The sequence below is a fragment of the Acartia tonsa genome, chromosome 4 (assembly GCF_053477335.1).
Source record: "Acartia tonsa isolate MP-2025a chromosome 4, ASM5347733v1, whole genome shotgun sequence".
Taxonomy (NCBI): domain Eukaryota; kingdom Metazoa; phylum Arthropoda; class Copepoda; order Calanoida; family Acartiidae; genus Acartia; species Acartia tonsa.
Window position 1 is genome coordinate 36,553,743 of NC_137263.1, and position 16,089 is coordinate 36,569,831.

The window sequence follows — 16,089 nt, forward strand, 5'->3', positions numbered from 1 at the left end:
ACACACAGAGAGAGAGATTGACAGAAAAGAAAGGGAATGGAGTGGGGGAGGGGGATTCTCCAAGACCAGGGGGAATTTGAAAGATGTCGATTTTTGAAGGCATTAGGAGAAAAGTGGGGGAGTAGCGGCGCGATGGGTAATATAAGATTTAGTGGTACGGTGGGTGGAATGGGGGGGGGGCGAGGGGGGCGTGACGTGACGTCAGTTTAGATGAGTAGGTCAGATCACGAAGAAGTGAAACTCTGAAAATCTGTGCATGCTTCTTTAAATACATTTAGTTATTTATTTATATATTTATCTCATTTGGTGAACTATTGGAAATATAATTTATATTATATGTTACAAAGTTTTTAAAAATGCCTTGGCTCTGAAAATTCTAATCACTCTTCCTCACCAACCTTCTCTCTCACTCCTTTTGAAACTAAAGGAAAGCTTTGTGAAAGTTGAGAATGAAAATGATTGTAGATGAAAGTTTGAGAAGCATGCCAAAGATATGAGTACAGATACACATTCAAGATGAGTGGGTTTAATTAACCTAGTTTTATCAATATCTGAATTGACCAAGTGATAATTTTGTTACACTACAGTCAAAAAGATTCTGTAGAATCGGTTAAAAGTTATTATGAATTAAACAAATAAGTTATAGTTATATTTTAAAATTTTTTATTGAAAAAAAAACACAAACAAAATGGGTTGTTCTTTAGGCATAGTTGATAACGTGTTGAAAAGGGCATTCAGTAGTTTAGGTCGGGCTATTGGCAATAACCCCGGCTACTTTGTAATTATACCCGTCCTGTTGACCGCTTTGTGCGCCTCTGGGTTCCAGAGGGTCAAATTCGAGGCGGATCCCGAGTACTTGTTCAGTCCTGTGGACGGAGAGGCCAAGCTAGAGCGAGCCATTCTTGATAAGCATTTCCCCACTAACTACTCACAGTTTGACCCGACAAGAACCTCCAAGGGCGGACGGTTTGGCCGGCTGATCATCACAGCGGCTGATGGCGGTTCTCTACTACGGACCAAGGTTTGGAGGGAGATTAATTTTCTGAATATGATTGTGACAAACCTTACAATTGAATGGGAGGAACAGAAGAACCTGACCTACAAGGACCTGTGTGCCATCAACCTGGATGGCTACTGCTGGAACAACGAAGTCCTGGACCTTGGAGCTTACATTGGCCGCATTGAGAGGCAGGAGATCAATCTGACCTACCCAATTTGGTTCGACCAGGACTCATTCCGTGCCTACGCATTCCCCATGTTCTTGGGAGGGTTTAACCTAACCGAGGCGAAGACAATTGAGTCTGTTGAGGCGGTTAGCCTTTACTACTTTCTTGACACGTCGGAGGAATGGATGGTGGAGCGAGGCTCCGCCTGGGAGGCTTCCTTCCTGGCCTCCATGGCCGCCCAGGAGTTGCCTAACATCAACATCTACCGGTTCACCTCCCTTACTCTGGAAATGGAATTGGAGGACAATACAAACTCTGTGATCCCCTACTTCTCTCTGAATATCGGCATCATGGTTCTCTTCTGTATAGTCACGTGTATGATGACGGACTGGGTCAAGTCTAAGCCGTTGCTCGGACTTCTCGGCGTCATCTCCGCCATCCTCGGCTCAATCTCCGCCTTCGGCCTGGTCATGTATCTGGGCATGGACTTTATCGGCATCAACCTGGCCGCACCCTTCCTCATGTTGGGTATCGGCATTGATGACACCTTTGTCATGTTGGCCTCGTGGCGTCGTACCTCAGTCCACGATTCTGTCGCCGAGCGGATGGCCACGTGCTACAGCGACGCCGCAGTCTCTATTACAATCACCTCGATCACGGACATGCTTAGCTTTTGGATCGGCGTGATCACGCCATTCCCCTGTGTGCAGATTTTCTGTGTGTATACCGGGGCATGTGTCGTGTTTACCTACTTCTGGCACATTACGTTTTTCGGCGGGTGCATGGCGATTGCCGGTTACGCCGAGAAGCAGAACAGACATGCTATTACTTGCTGTGTCGTCATGCCCAAATCTACTGCAGGTTAGTAATTTTTTTTCTGTGGGAGAGAGGGGGGGGGGGTGATAGTTTTGTTTAACTATTTTATCTATTTTACCTATCCCTCGAAAAGTACTAAAATTAGCCCATTTTTATATTTAAATACAATGATAGATATTTATTAAGATAGTTTCTAACTATTAAAATAGATTTTCAATTAGAAGAATTTAGTTTATTTTTTGCCATTACACTACTCTCTTTTTTATTTCAAAGGCTTATTCAAACGAAAGAGTGAAAAAATTGCTTACCAAAAAAAGAAAGTAATTTTTACCTACATGATTACTTTAAACGGTTTAAACTTCTGGTTTAAGTAGCTTCACGCCTAATTAACAAGTTCACTATAAAATCTTTACTAAAGTTGTTTTAAGAATGGCTAATTCGTTTTTTATTAAACATTTATTACTATTGCAATAATATGCAGAATATAAAACATTTTGTAACAATAATGTTTTTGTTTAATGTTGAAAAAAGGTGGGGACACTGAGCTATGAATTATATTAGTACACAAAGTTGGGTTTACAGCATTTAATCAATCATTATCTTATCCCTTAGATCCCTAAAAATAGCAGACATAAAAATTTTAAAATAAAGTATCTCTATTTGATACCTATATATGCTTTAGAAAACTGAAAGGTCTGAATTAGTTTTTATTGTTTTAAAAATCTTATAGCTTTTTTACAGTGTCCCACAAAAAAGATTTGTCATGATTGCAATTAGACCATGATGTTAAGTTTAGAAAGGATTAGAAATTTTAGTTTTTTTTTACCACGTAAATACAATTCATTTGGGTAGTTATATTTCACGCATAACTTTGTCAATCTTTTCTCATAATGTTATAACGACATTTCACAAACATGTCAGTTATAACCACATTTATTTATGCTATTCATACAATGGATGGACACAAACCTTTTGGTACTTTTAATTAATTTTTCTCGTATTCATTCGAATCCGGTGGATAGGAACCGGTTCTCATCCATACGAAAAAACTATGTCTAGCATCGTATTATATCCAGTTTTCTACGAATATAGAAATGTACAATCATAAGATTAAAACTAGTTTTTTAGCCACGAGGTGCCGAAGGCACCGGCTAAAAATACATTCTATATCCGCGGAAAGCCGTTTATAATACGATACGAGAAATAACTATTATAGGGTATTTCCAAACTAGTAGTGACTAAACTTCTCAATCATAAATTTTAATCTACAGAAGGGAACATTGTGTTTATCACCATTGGGGATTTATATCATTTTATCTACCATTGTCTTATCCCTTAAGAACCCTTTACGAAAAAAAATAATGAAAGTATTGTAAAAATTTCACGTTTCATAATCAGAAAAAATTACCAAAATGAAGTTATCTTGCCGTGGGCATAAAATTGTTTTATTATTTATAGCTTTAGAAATTTGTTATTATATTTTTAAAGTGTACAGAAATGTTCAATAAAGATTACAAACAAGGATAACAATATCCAAAACAAGATGACTTTTGTTAAATTTACTAGCTGCTGTACTAGTAGTTATAAAGTGAATTTAACTAAAGAGTTGATATGCTTCTTTCAAGTTGACAAAATTATTAAATTCAAAATTATTCTTGAAGATGTAAATTACATGTTTGAAATTGTTTTTTTTTGTTACAAATGCTTGACGTCTATAGCAGAAAGACTTACTTCAAATGTAGAGAAGCCTCGCCTCGCTGATAAAAAGTCACCACATGGTTAGTAGTTATCTCATTTACAAAAACGAGATAGTTAGAAGCAATTAAAAAAACTTTTAAAAAATATTATTTAATAACAAGGTTTTAACTTGTATTAAATGAGCTATTTACCAAAAATATCATATAAAGTGTTGACAATAGAATCAAAAATTAACTTCAATATCCTTTTAAATAATATTTATCAGATTGTTTGTTTCAAAAAATAAATCAAAGAAGTTAAAAATGAGCATGTTTTCAATGGACGTACGGATATTCTGGTAACTATTAAAGTGTTGCTACGGTTTCTAACTTGTACCTAACAGTACCACGAATCATCATGCAAAGTTTGAAATCGATAGGAAAATTTTAACATGCCTAATAAAGGATCAGAGCTTATCAACATATGGACGGACGCACAGGCCCTAATTACAGAAAAGCTTCGCTTTAAAAAATGGCAGCTGATTTCTTTAAACTCTTTAACAGGGAAGAAAAAAACAAGCAATAAAAATGTTAAAGTCTATACTGTAAAAGATATATTTAAAGGTTAAATTGAATAAAAGCCGAAAGGTCATGTTTTAAATGTTAATAAAATAAGCCTTTCAAATAATCCTTTTAGATATAAAAGATTTTTTTATATAAAATCAAAATACTTTAAAAAAACACTTTTTAAGTTTCAAACATTAAAAATTGTGATTAATAAAGTATATACATTTTAAAATATAAATCCTTATAAAAAGCTTTACATTTCAAAACATAAATACATATAAAAAGCGTTAAGCAAATTAATAATGTATTTATAGCTAAAAGGTAATATAGTGCATTTTATAATGCATACATAGTATATCTGTATTATAACAGAGGATTTTGAACTTTTTATTTATTAAACATATTTTTATGTTTGAACTAAACTTTATTAACAAAAGACTTTAGCTTTTAAATAATCTATATAGTTTTGACGATTAAAAACAACCATCTTTTAAAAACTTCAATGAAACATAAAAATTAAAATATTATTTGCTTTAAAGAACCCATACTATCCTTTCTTATAACCATACATGCTATAAATGGAATCACAGTAGCAGGCTACACCCACCAACTGTGCTGTGATACCTTTGCTGCATATAACCTCAGGAACAGCGCAGTATAGTCTAATGTAATCCATATGCCATGTTTATTCATAAAAATATTTGTGAATTCAATGCTGCAAAAACGTTTTTCCAAGTCGTTTTAAAATTTAAATTTATCCTGATATTAAATTAAAATAAAATACTCTTTCTGGATAGTTCAATTGTCGATGTAAATATTAGGGAATATAATTTACATTATTGTTTCGAAACTGATAAATATGCAGTGGATTAAAATCGGTTCTCAGCCATACTGAAAAATTATGTTTAGCATCGTATTATATCCAGTTTTCTACGAATATAAGATAAACAGATTAAAATAAGTTTTTTAGCCCGTGCCTTTTGGCATCTCAGGACTAAAAAACTAATTTCAATCTTATAATTGTACATTTTAATATCCGCGGACAGCTGTTTTTAATACAATGCGATAAATAGCTATTTTTGTAAATAAAATGACAGTAATGACCACTTCCATAGAAACAGTAATATCAACGACGTAAACCATTGAAATTTGTAGGTCAACAAAATGTTTATTAGTCTATAAATGACTAATAACATTGATATCGTTTATTAGTGGGAATGTACTAAAAAATATTTCCTAGTCATATGTTGCTTAAATATGACCATTGAAACCTAACTTAAATATTGGAATCAATTTATTATCAACTATCTATTCAAGGTACTTTGTTCTTAGCCTTTCTGGCCCTTAAATTGAACTCATATACCTACCTATGATTATGAAAATGAAACTAAAAAATTATATTTTACTACATAAAAAAATGTTCATCCTTTCAAGGAGCTTTTAAAAATTGTTTATCTTATTAGGGGCTGGGGGGATGGGGGGTGGGGGGGTATATAAGTATTTGTTAAAAGCGAAGCTTTTCTATAATTAGGGTCGGTCCGTCCGTACGTCCGTCCGTCACGGATAGCTTTTTTCGTTAATTTAGACATGTTAGAATTGTCCTATCGATTTCAAATTTTGCATTGTGATTCCTTTAGTAGTTAGGTACGATTTAGAAAGCGTAGCAACTCTATAATCATTACCAAAATGTCCGTACGTCCATTGTAAACATGTTGATTTTTTTACCTTTTTAAATAGCTTTTTTCGTTAATTTAGGCATGTTAGAATTGTCCTATCGATTTCAAATTTTGCATGGTGATTCCTGTAATAGTTAGGTACGAGTTAGAAAGCGTAGCAACTCTATAATCATTAACAGAATGTCCGTACGTCCATTTTAAACATGTTGATTTTTTTTACATTTTTAACAACAAATTTGTATGTGACCTAATTATCCGATTGGTCTGATTTTTGGTATACTTATTCCTGGGACAACAAAGTACAATTTTATAAGCGAAGCAACTCTATAATCAAGTCCTAAAAATGTAAGTATGTCCATAATCATTATCCTGTATCAAGCAGTTTTTCAACAAATTTACTTCCAATTTTACTTTTACTCTTATACATTCGCATTCTGATTATTCAGTTCTGACATTATACAAGTGTTAATGTCCGTTTGTCCTACCGTTTCAGAGCTTCGCTTTTATGGATGTTGTCATCCTTGTTTTACTTTTAAAGGTTAATGCATTGCTATTGTAGAAAATAAATAATAAAATTCTTTTTAAAAATTTCCCTTTTGAAGTTACTTTGATTATTCTACCACCGAATTACATTTTGCATTCTTACACGTAACATTTAACCCTTTGATTTGATGATCTTTGTTTTTAGATCTTAACACGGCCTAATTATGAGTTGTAGTAGTGATCATTAGATAATAATTTTAACGTTTCAATTAAAAATTAGTCTTGTTTCAATCATGCTTCCTTTATTCTAACAATTTAAGAAGTGTGGGTTGAAATTTCAATGACTTTTGAAAAAAAAATATTTTTTTTATTGTCATCGTCTTAATTTCTCTTATTTTTTTCCCCAAGGATAATTTGCTTAAAGCACGAATGAAAAATGCGCGAAAAAGGGATTTAAAAATCATTGATAGAGCCTTTCTTGTGTGTATATTATAAATTAAAACCCTGTATAAAAGTAACTAGATGTCTCTCTGTTCATGCGTAGAAAAATCGCGATAATCGAAGATCCAATAAGGTTTTTTCTTTACATTGTAGCTTCTCATATGTCTTGGAAAGGTTTATAGCTATTATGGGAGACAGTACCTCAAAACTCTTGTAATCGCCCCTAAACAAAGACTCCCTCCCCATTTTTTTAGTTTTTCTTAATACTAAGATTGAAAGTACCTCAAGTGACCTTAAAGGCCTCTTAGCATTGGCGCGAGTTTGTTATAAATAATTTATATAAAACAGAAACAGATTATTATTAAAGCTTCCCCAAAAATATGAAATGTTTCAAATTAATAGCACAATTTCATCATGCTCAATTTTTATAAAATATAAATCAGTAGAAAATACACCTAACAATGCGAACAAAGCTAAAACTTTACTTTGTGTATAGCTTTAACAACGAACGGAAATACTTTAATTTTAAGACCATTACTTAGAGGCGTACTACTACCAGAGGTGTTAACTATAGTGAATGGATGTACAATATGCGTGGATTTTATGACAGGGAAATTTTTTTTTATTCGGTTGCTATTTCCCATGACATTCATTGGTCAGTTCGTTCATTCAGTAAGATGGAAGGGAATTTGGTGAATAGGGTGGAAGTAGAGAATCATTATTTTACCACGCTTCGTGTTTCACTTTATTAGAGAAGATGAAAATCTGGTGCTCTATCCAAGTAAACATATATCCATTGTATTGTGATATATCAGTGACAAAGACAATACGATAATCAACCATGTTAAAAATGGAGTCGTTATTATGTCAACACAAGTAAGTAGTCATGTTAATATCATATCAGCCATTAACACTTCTTGATTAATCCTTATAGTCGAGTCGTAAATATTGTCAAAAGAAATTATGGTACATAGTCAAAAACAGCCAAGAACTTGAGATTTATCTATACAAAACTTTCCTGAAAATTATAGGCCTATCATTTAATTAGTTATCAAGATCTTATACAACACACAGGACATCCAAATTCGATGTGGCATTTTAGAAAATAGGAAATATATAATGCTATGGCTAAGATTATAATCATGGTAAGGTAGGGTGTCCCATAGAGTAGTGGTTAGCGCACTACGCTGTGGTTGGGAAAATCCGAGTTCAAGTCCCCTCATAGATATTGCACTTGGATGACAAATGCTGTTGCAATTTGTCAGAATATAACCACACAACCTTCCCTGAGATGCCCTTAGGTTGTAAGGAGGGAGATTTGTAGGAAGTTAGGATCCTACCTATCAAGTAACTGTAATCGTGCTTTCCCTCGTCCATGCTCCTCATTCATATGAGAGTGCCATTAATTAGGGTGGCTTAATATGGAGCACCTGCCAAAACTCTAGGCCAGGGTGATGTATTAATTGAGTAGCTTCCACGAGAATTGCGGGTCAGCTTGTAATGTAACATAGAATACACTCAGCTGTGCGGAAGCTTACCAATCTATAATTGGCCAAAGGATTCTCACCTCCAATCTCCTCGTGCATCTGAATCCTAACTTCAGAGAATCAAGGCTACATACATACATCATGGTAAGGTGCATTAAACAAATAGTACATACATTCCAGAAATATGTTAAGGACCAAAAATAGGCCTGAAAATGTGAAGCAACAATAAACAAAGTAAGTTCAAGACCTTTTTAGTTTATGGTTACTTGCTAATGGCCCTTTTAGAAGAATGCATTTTCTAAAATTTACTTTTGTCGTGTATCTATATTGTAGTTATAAAATACTGCCTATTTAGTTTTTCAGATGCTTACCCACTCCTTTCATTTGCAATTAATTGAAAAATATAAGGATTAAGTGTTATAAAAAGCACCGTAATTTTATATTAACCTTTTATTACCTTTTAACAGATTACTACAAAATATTAGTAAAGCTTTTTAGGGGACACTAGTTTGCTGGGATTTATTTTTAGTAATATAGAAACTTAAGTTTTCAATCTATTAAATATTTATTTCTTAATACATAAATTTTCAGGAATTTGGGCAAAGTATTTCTTTAATATGACATTCATGGCCACTCTTAATAAATGCCAAATAGTCGAAATAAACCACTAAATCTTAGCTGACACACATACAGACAAACATTATGTTACATCAATTCAAAGGATTGTAAAAATCGAAATAAAAAAAATAATGTAATCTAAGCTAGTGTCCCTTTAGGACTATGAAAATTAACTGTTTTATGTATATATTGCTTCTTAGATTTAACTGCGTTTTATTTTTCCTACTTTTTTTTAGAGTACTAGCGGCTACGCCCCTAGTAGCCACTAGGGGCAATTGCAAGATTTCCAGCAAAAAATAACCTATATATTTCAGAAATTTATGAATAACAGTAAAATTTTAAGCAAAATTAAAATTTTCAAAATTCCCTGAACGATCTTAGCTGTATATTATTTTGGTAATATCTATATAAGGACGACGCTTTTAGGGTTATATGTATTTTTAACTTATGTATAAACTAAACAAAGCTTTTAAACCTGCCTTAGGTCTTTCTTAATACAAGAATGACATCATACAAAGATAACGAAGATAAAAAGAATAATAAATAGACAACCCAACAAACTTTAGTTTGTTTAAAGGTTTAGCTTATAGTTTAAAACCATTTATAAAAAAAGTTTATCTATGCAGGAGAGGGCATTTGAAAATTGTATTTTTCTAGCTTTTTATTTAATTTCTTACTTCTCTGTATAGGTATTTTCATCTTTTTGCCTTTCTATTCTTCTAACTCTATCTTTCTATTTCTCCAAATCTCTCTCACTTTCTCTCTCTTTCCCCCTCTCTCACACATGTTTCACCTGTATGTTGAAACCAGGGATAAAGGAGGGGGGAGGGAGGCAATGTACCTAAAATATTCTACATTCCTTTACCCCCCTAATAACCTTAATCTCTCACGACTAGTAGTCAGGGAGGGGGGGGGGGTACTTTTTTATTCATTGTCATATCCCTTCATTCCTTGTGAAAACTGACCAAATCTAACAGGAATTTCACCTTCGTACACTTTTATATATAAAAAGCAGAGATAGACATACAGAATAAAATAAATTGTAGAACATGGCATACAAAAGTTTATTTTTGTTGATAATATGAGAGGATATTTCAAAATATAAACAAGACAGCCAAATAAAACATTATTTGTATTGATTTCTTTTTTAAAAAATATTTCCTGAGATAGATGGGTATGATTTATAAAATTTGGCCTTTCAAATATGTTTGACGTTTTACTAATGACGTAAAATATAAGAAATATTTCAATAATCATCCCTGTTTAGCAAAAAGATTTAAAACATCCAACTTTTTGAATTTTTGTCTGTGTCCTCTTATAGAAGAGGCCTACTTCCAATTTGCTTGGGGAAACTAAGGGGAAAGTTAAAGGAAAGTGGGCTTATACATTTGGGTGTCTTATACCACCCACCTTTAGTTTTTATTATTAGCCCAAGGATCAGGGGGATCTTAAGGGACAGGATAATGAAAGATAAATTAATGTCCACTTCTAATTATCATAAAAAGTCAACAAAGTCTATTTTTTAACAAAGAAAGTGTTTTTTTTATATAAAATTTTAGCGACCATTTTAATGTACAGTCCAACTGAATGACTTTAAGCGGTAGTGATGTTTTACCATACATTTCTTGGGGGTAAATCTATGTGGGGGGTTATATCGTGGGGAGGGGGCCATCATTTAAGGCCTAGACACTTTCATTTAGACTTTAAAGTCTCATATTTTGTAGTTTAGTAAAAATATCTTTTTTATAATTGATTCAAAACTGTAATTATATGACAGGGAAGCTTCATATTGGTCACAGGCTTGGTTAAATAAAAGGTATAATATACAAACACGTCTAAAATTTTAAATACATTTCAAATCTATCTATTATATAGTCAATTAAAGTATTTTAAATAAATTCAAAAAGCCAACAAATTATTTTATTGAAGAGAGACTGATAAATGTTTACGGTCTGCTAATTTACATATTTTCCAAGAACTTTGCATTTTTTAAAGAGGCAAAGCAGTTTTATAACAAGGTTATGTTCGTCTGTTTAAAGACATTAGGATTACCGGCTAAACAACATGATTATTGATAAATTTTCAAGATTAAAAATATGATTTGCTTAAGATGAATAAGTCATTTAAATTCTACTATTAATGCCATATTCCTTTATTTTCTTACAAAAGCTGAAAAAAACTGGGGTGTTTACCCACCATAATCAAATTTTTTAATTCCCTATACTCATATGCCCCTATAAAATTTTCGGAGGTAAACAAGATAACCCTTCTACCCCCCCCCCCCCAATATGAAATTTTTATTAATCCCTTAATAATAAAAAGCTTGGACGTCTTTGTCCTTGTTTGTATATAGTTTATTTCAAATTAAAACCAGTGGCGTGCGAACCGAAGGGGGCATTTGGGGCAATCGCCCCCCCCCCCTAGCGACCAAAACGCCCCCCCCTGCCCCCCCCTAGCCACCGCCCCCCCTGCCCCCCCCTAGCCACCGCCCCCCCTGCCCCCCCCTAAATGTTGAAAAATGCCCCATTTTGCCCCCCCCCCTAGTCAACAAAAATGCCCCTTTTTGCCCCCTACCCTACAAAAAGCAAAACTATCCCAGTTTCCAAAAAAAGATCAAGAAATACTAAAAAAAAATTTTGGCGCTTCGCGCCAAACAGACAGTTACTGTTTATTTAACCTTACTAAAATTTTTAATTAGTGTAGAAAGGGGGGGTTTTTTCATGCAACCATCTCGTAATCAGTGAGCAAATGACACTTAGAATTCAAATTTCGATCTGAACTTTTGCATGAGTAATCCTTGGTAGGTCTATTTTCCCTAAATCGAACAAAAAGTTGGAAAAGTAACGGCTAGCGGCTCAGCCGTTCAGCCGTTTTTTGTCTATTTTCAGGGTAAATCCATCATCAATTACGTAGGAATCGACTTTTTAAAACATATTTTTGGTTTAATTCATGTTAAATGATAGCAATAACCAATTTTAAAACTTCTAGTACCAACAGCTACCGTCTAGAACCGTTTGATAGCGTTTTGGAGTAGAAAAGAGTATTGTGTTGAGAGAGGTTTCGTGACTAATTTGCAATATAGATGTCAAAAAAATGGCAAAACAGCTGAGCCGCCAGCCGTTAGCTGTTACTTTTCCAACTTTTTGTTCGATTTAGGGAAAATAGACCTACCAAGGATTACTCATGCAAAATTATAAATGGAAATTCGAATTCTAAGTGCCATTTGCTCACTGATTACGAGATGGTTGCATTAAAAACCCCCCCCTTAGGTTATAATCTTTTTTCACTGAACATAACAAACCAGGTAATAGGAAGTATTTTATTTTGTATAAAATAAACTTTTTACCAAAGAAATTTTGTACATCCCCAATGATGATACACTAAATTACCCCTTATATAGATTACAATTAGTGGATGAAATGTATGGAAACTCGACTTAATAAACCAACCAATCAAAATTCCATTAAAGTCCCCAAAGTTGTTGAGCCAAAGAAAAAGAAAATTTTATATGAAATATTGCGGACTAGTGTAATAAATAGCCCAAAAACCCCTCCCTCCCTGCATATTTGAAGAAAAAAATTTGCGCTTCGCGCACTTCCAAATGGTTTCTGCTTTTTATCACATTGCATTGTATATTTTGTTTTTATTTCTATAAAAACATTTGTAAACAACAAATATTTAATCAAAAAGTTATTTTATATAAAAAAGAAACAGCGTTGATATTTATCTAAGCCTTTTTCTCAACACTATATGTCTGTCTAAATGAATAACTATATATGATGTCATATTATTTTCAGGATAAGTTTATCATTTTTTTTGTGTACATACCCTTACAAAAAGACATGTTTTTATGGCAATTTTTATTAAAAACCCTTAAAACTAACTACACTCTATATTCCTAACTTGATAAAATACGCCACTCTTGCTGTCTTTAATTGATTTTAGTTCAAAGGGGGAGTAAATATTTTTAGGTGCGCTTCACGCACCGCCCTTATAAATCCTTGGAAACACCACTTAATGAAAAATTAACAGAGTTTTAAAGTGCCATTTAAAGAGGGTAGGATATGTTGGTTATAACTTTTTAGCTTCTCTATAATTCACTATGGCTGTCAGTACGTAATGCTAAGGGGGAAATGTGATTTTTTCCACTGCAATTAAAAATAGAAGGCTAGAACTTAATGTTAACATTTCCATCATTATGGAGTATAATTAACTATTAAAAATTCATGGATGTCGGACTGCTTTTCAGGACGTTTTTGGCTATTTTTGTATCTTTTAAATTTCGGGTATAGTCCCTTTTGTGACATTGCCTCTTAAGGTGCATTTCGTCGTATTTTCACAGTAACTTTTCCCCTATTTATAGCTCCTGTGGGGCCAATTGCCTAACCCTGCGGGGAAATCACCTGACCTAACTTAACCTAGAATAACCTATTAAAAGCTACTATGAAAATACAACGAAATGCCCCTTAAGAGGCGTTGCCACAAAAGAGACTATATCCCAAAGTTTTCCATATTTCTAAGAGATTTTTATATCTGTATATGAAAGGACAAGTATTTTTTTTATTTTTTACATAGTTCTTTATATCTTGGGTTTTTATGGTACGATAAATTTTTTTGTGGATTATAATATAAAAAAAAATAAAATTTTTCGCTGTTTCAAGCATCCAGTATGTAATTTACTTTGACTGTCATCACACAACATACAAGAAAAAGGATTTGTGACTTTTTCTACCTAAAATATATATTTATTTAAACAGATGCTCTTTAAATCTACTTGTCTGTATTCTTATTAATGATTTTTTTTGTTTTGCTACTTAAAGATGTTGTCTTCCTTGTTTGGTAAATTATTTCCAAAATTAGTGTTTTATCTCCCCCCCCCAAAATTTTTTTAATGGTGTTATTCATCCTTCCTGCTGAGATTTTATAACATCTCCTTCCACCCATAAAAAATGTTATGTAATGGGGGGGGGGAGGAAGGTTAAATTATCTTCTGTACTTTTTTTTCGAAGATGCTTTCTAGCTCCCTTACCTTTGGTCATTGCAGGGTGGGGAGAAGGGATGGGGGAGAAGAGATGGGGGGGGAAGAGATGGGGGATATAAATGGGAAATAGGGATGGGGGAAGGGATGGGGAAGAAGGGATAAGGACTAGAAGGCCCATAATCAAATAATCCCACCCCTTAAAACGCCCTTATTTAAAATTAGTATATATAATCAAAATGCCCCCCCCTAAAGCAAAGTGCCCCCCCGGGGCACTTTGTTTTAGGGGGGGGCAAAATTTTACAAAATCTTCAAAATGCCCCCCCCCTAGACAAAGTGCTTTGCACGCCACTGATTAAAACATTCTAACATTTTTCAAATTTTTGATTTATTGTGTATGTTTTATTTTTTTTCTGTGCAATACATGTTAAAAATGTTGTTTATTAAACCATATTAAAATAGAAATATAAGGCAAAAAAATTGGTTTAAACATCTAAGGGTTGATAAAAGTAAGGAAATTTGATTTTTTATAAAATTTTAACATAGTATTGTTACTTAAAACTAAAACACACTTAACAATTAGATAGGCCAATAAACAATTATTTGCTTAATTTGTATGCCTTCAGAAAAAAGTATACTTAATTCATAAAAAATCTAATTTTACAAATTAATATTAGAGTAAATCACTATAAAAGGAATATTTTAATAATATAAAATTGATATGCTTATTTATTATTATTCCTTTAAACAACTAGATATGGATATACAATAAATTTTCTTAAAAACTTAATAAAGTTAAATTTTTCAGCCGTCTGCTTGAAACATAGGCATATCTATCTATCGGCCTGATTAAATCCAGTTTAGTAAGTTATATTAGCCAGAGGTCGGGTGTTCACAAAAACTAACAGAGAATTGGAAGATTATTTTGCAAAAAATCTCCCGCTAGAATTTTCGTGTATAAAACGACTGATGGTTTTAAATTTAGTCATAATTTTTCAGATGCTCAACTGCATATGGATAAGTTTCTTTGAAATTTAAATTTCAGTCAACATTCGCTATATAGTTTTCGCTATAACTGATTCCAACTATTGGTATGATCATGGAAACATCCCCCATAGGCGTTATTTAACTCTCTCTGAAACTAAAACTAGCTTGATTAAGGTTTATGCCTAACTGCAATTATGCCCTTGCTTTCAGGAAATATTTTTGATTCATTTTTTATTTAAAATAATAAATTTTTAAAGGAATTTTTGATCTTGAAATATCGAAGCATTAATTGAAATTAAGGTTTTATTTGACCTTAATTATTTTTAGCGGATAAATAACTGGAATAAACTAATTAAATCTAGAATTATTGAGTTTTATCTTTAAATTAGAAGCATTATATTAAGCTAATATGTTTATATTAATGAAACTGCTTAATTTTTTTTTAAATCAAAGCTTTTATACAATTAGAGTTAATCCAGAGTATTCTAAAAATATTTTTTTGGCAAGATAGATTATTGGCAAAAGTGCAAAAACATAAATTTTTTGTTGTTATTACATACATATATACTATTTATTATGCATATATGCCTTAAGTAAGTAGAACATACCAAAGAGAAAGGGAAAGGACAATGACTGATAAATAAAATTTTTTTTCTTAAAATTTCTTGGAACAAATTAAAGTAGAAAGTAACACATACAAATTTGGGGAAGATTAATTTATTGTCAATTGTCTTATCCCTGTATCCTAGATATAAAATCAACCTTTACATTTTTGAGCAGGTTTTTCACTTACAATACATTTGTACCTTTCACACTTTTAAATATTCTTAAAAACATTTACATTTACTTTTAAAATTGCTACTGAGTAAGCTGTTTAGGAATTCTTAAGTAACAAATATTAATAGCTTTTTTTCTTTCAATGTAGACTACGACAACTTTCTTTACCGCGTTGAGTTCCCAAATTAGAATAAGTTTGAAAATTATTTAAAGGGAAAAAAAAAGAATTTGGTAAGCTTTTAAGGTTTAGGTTAGGTTATGTGAGGGTTATTAGACACACTCAGGGGCTAGAAGTAAGTTTCATAAAGTTGAAAAGAAAAAAAGTTGGGTTTTCTCTGTGGTTCGTGGGATAAAACGAATTTCTTTCTGAATAAGATACCTTGAACTGCTTAGCCGATTTTTTTTATTGCTTTCAAA

General features: G+C 32.6%; 1 protein-coding gene across 1 annotated transcript in view; it reads left to right on the forward strand.

Annotated features, from left to right (window-relative positions):
* Positions 1–203: 203 nt before the first annotated feature.
* Positions 204–16,089, forward strand: part of LOC145317004 (patched domain-containing protein 3-like) — a 58,617-nt gene continuing 42,731 nt past the window's right edge. Inside the window, exon 1 of the mRNA XM_080157863.1 lies at positions 204–2,027. Coding sequence (XP_080013989.1) covers positions 689–2,027 — 1,339 coding nt within the window. The 5' untranslated portion in view covers positions 204–688. The remainder of the gene's footprint in view (positions 2,028–16,089) is intronic.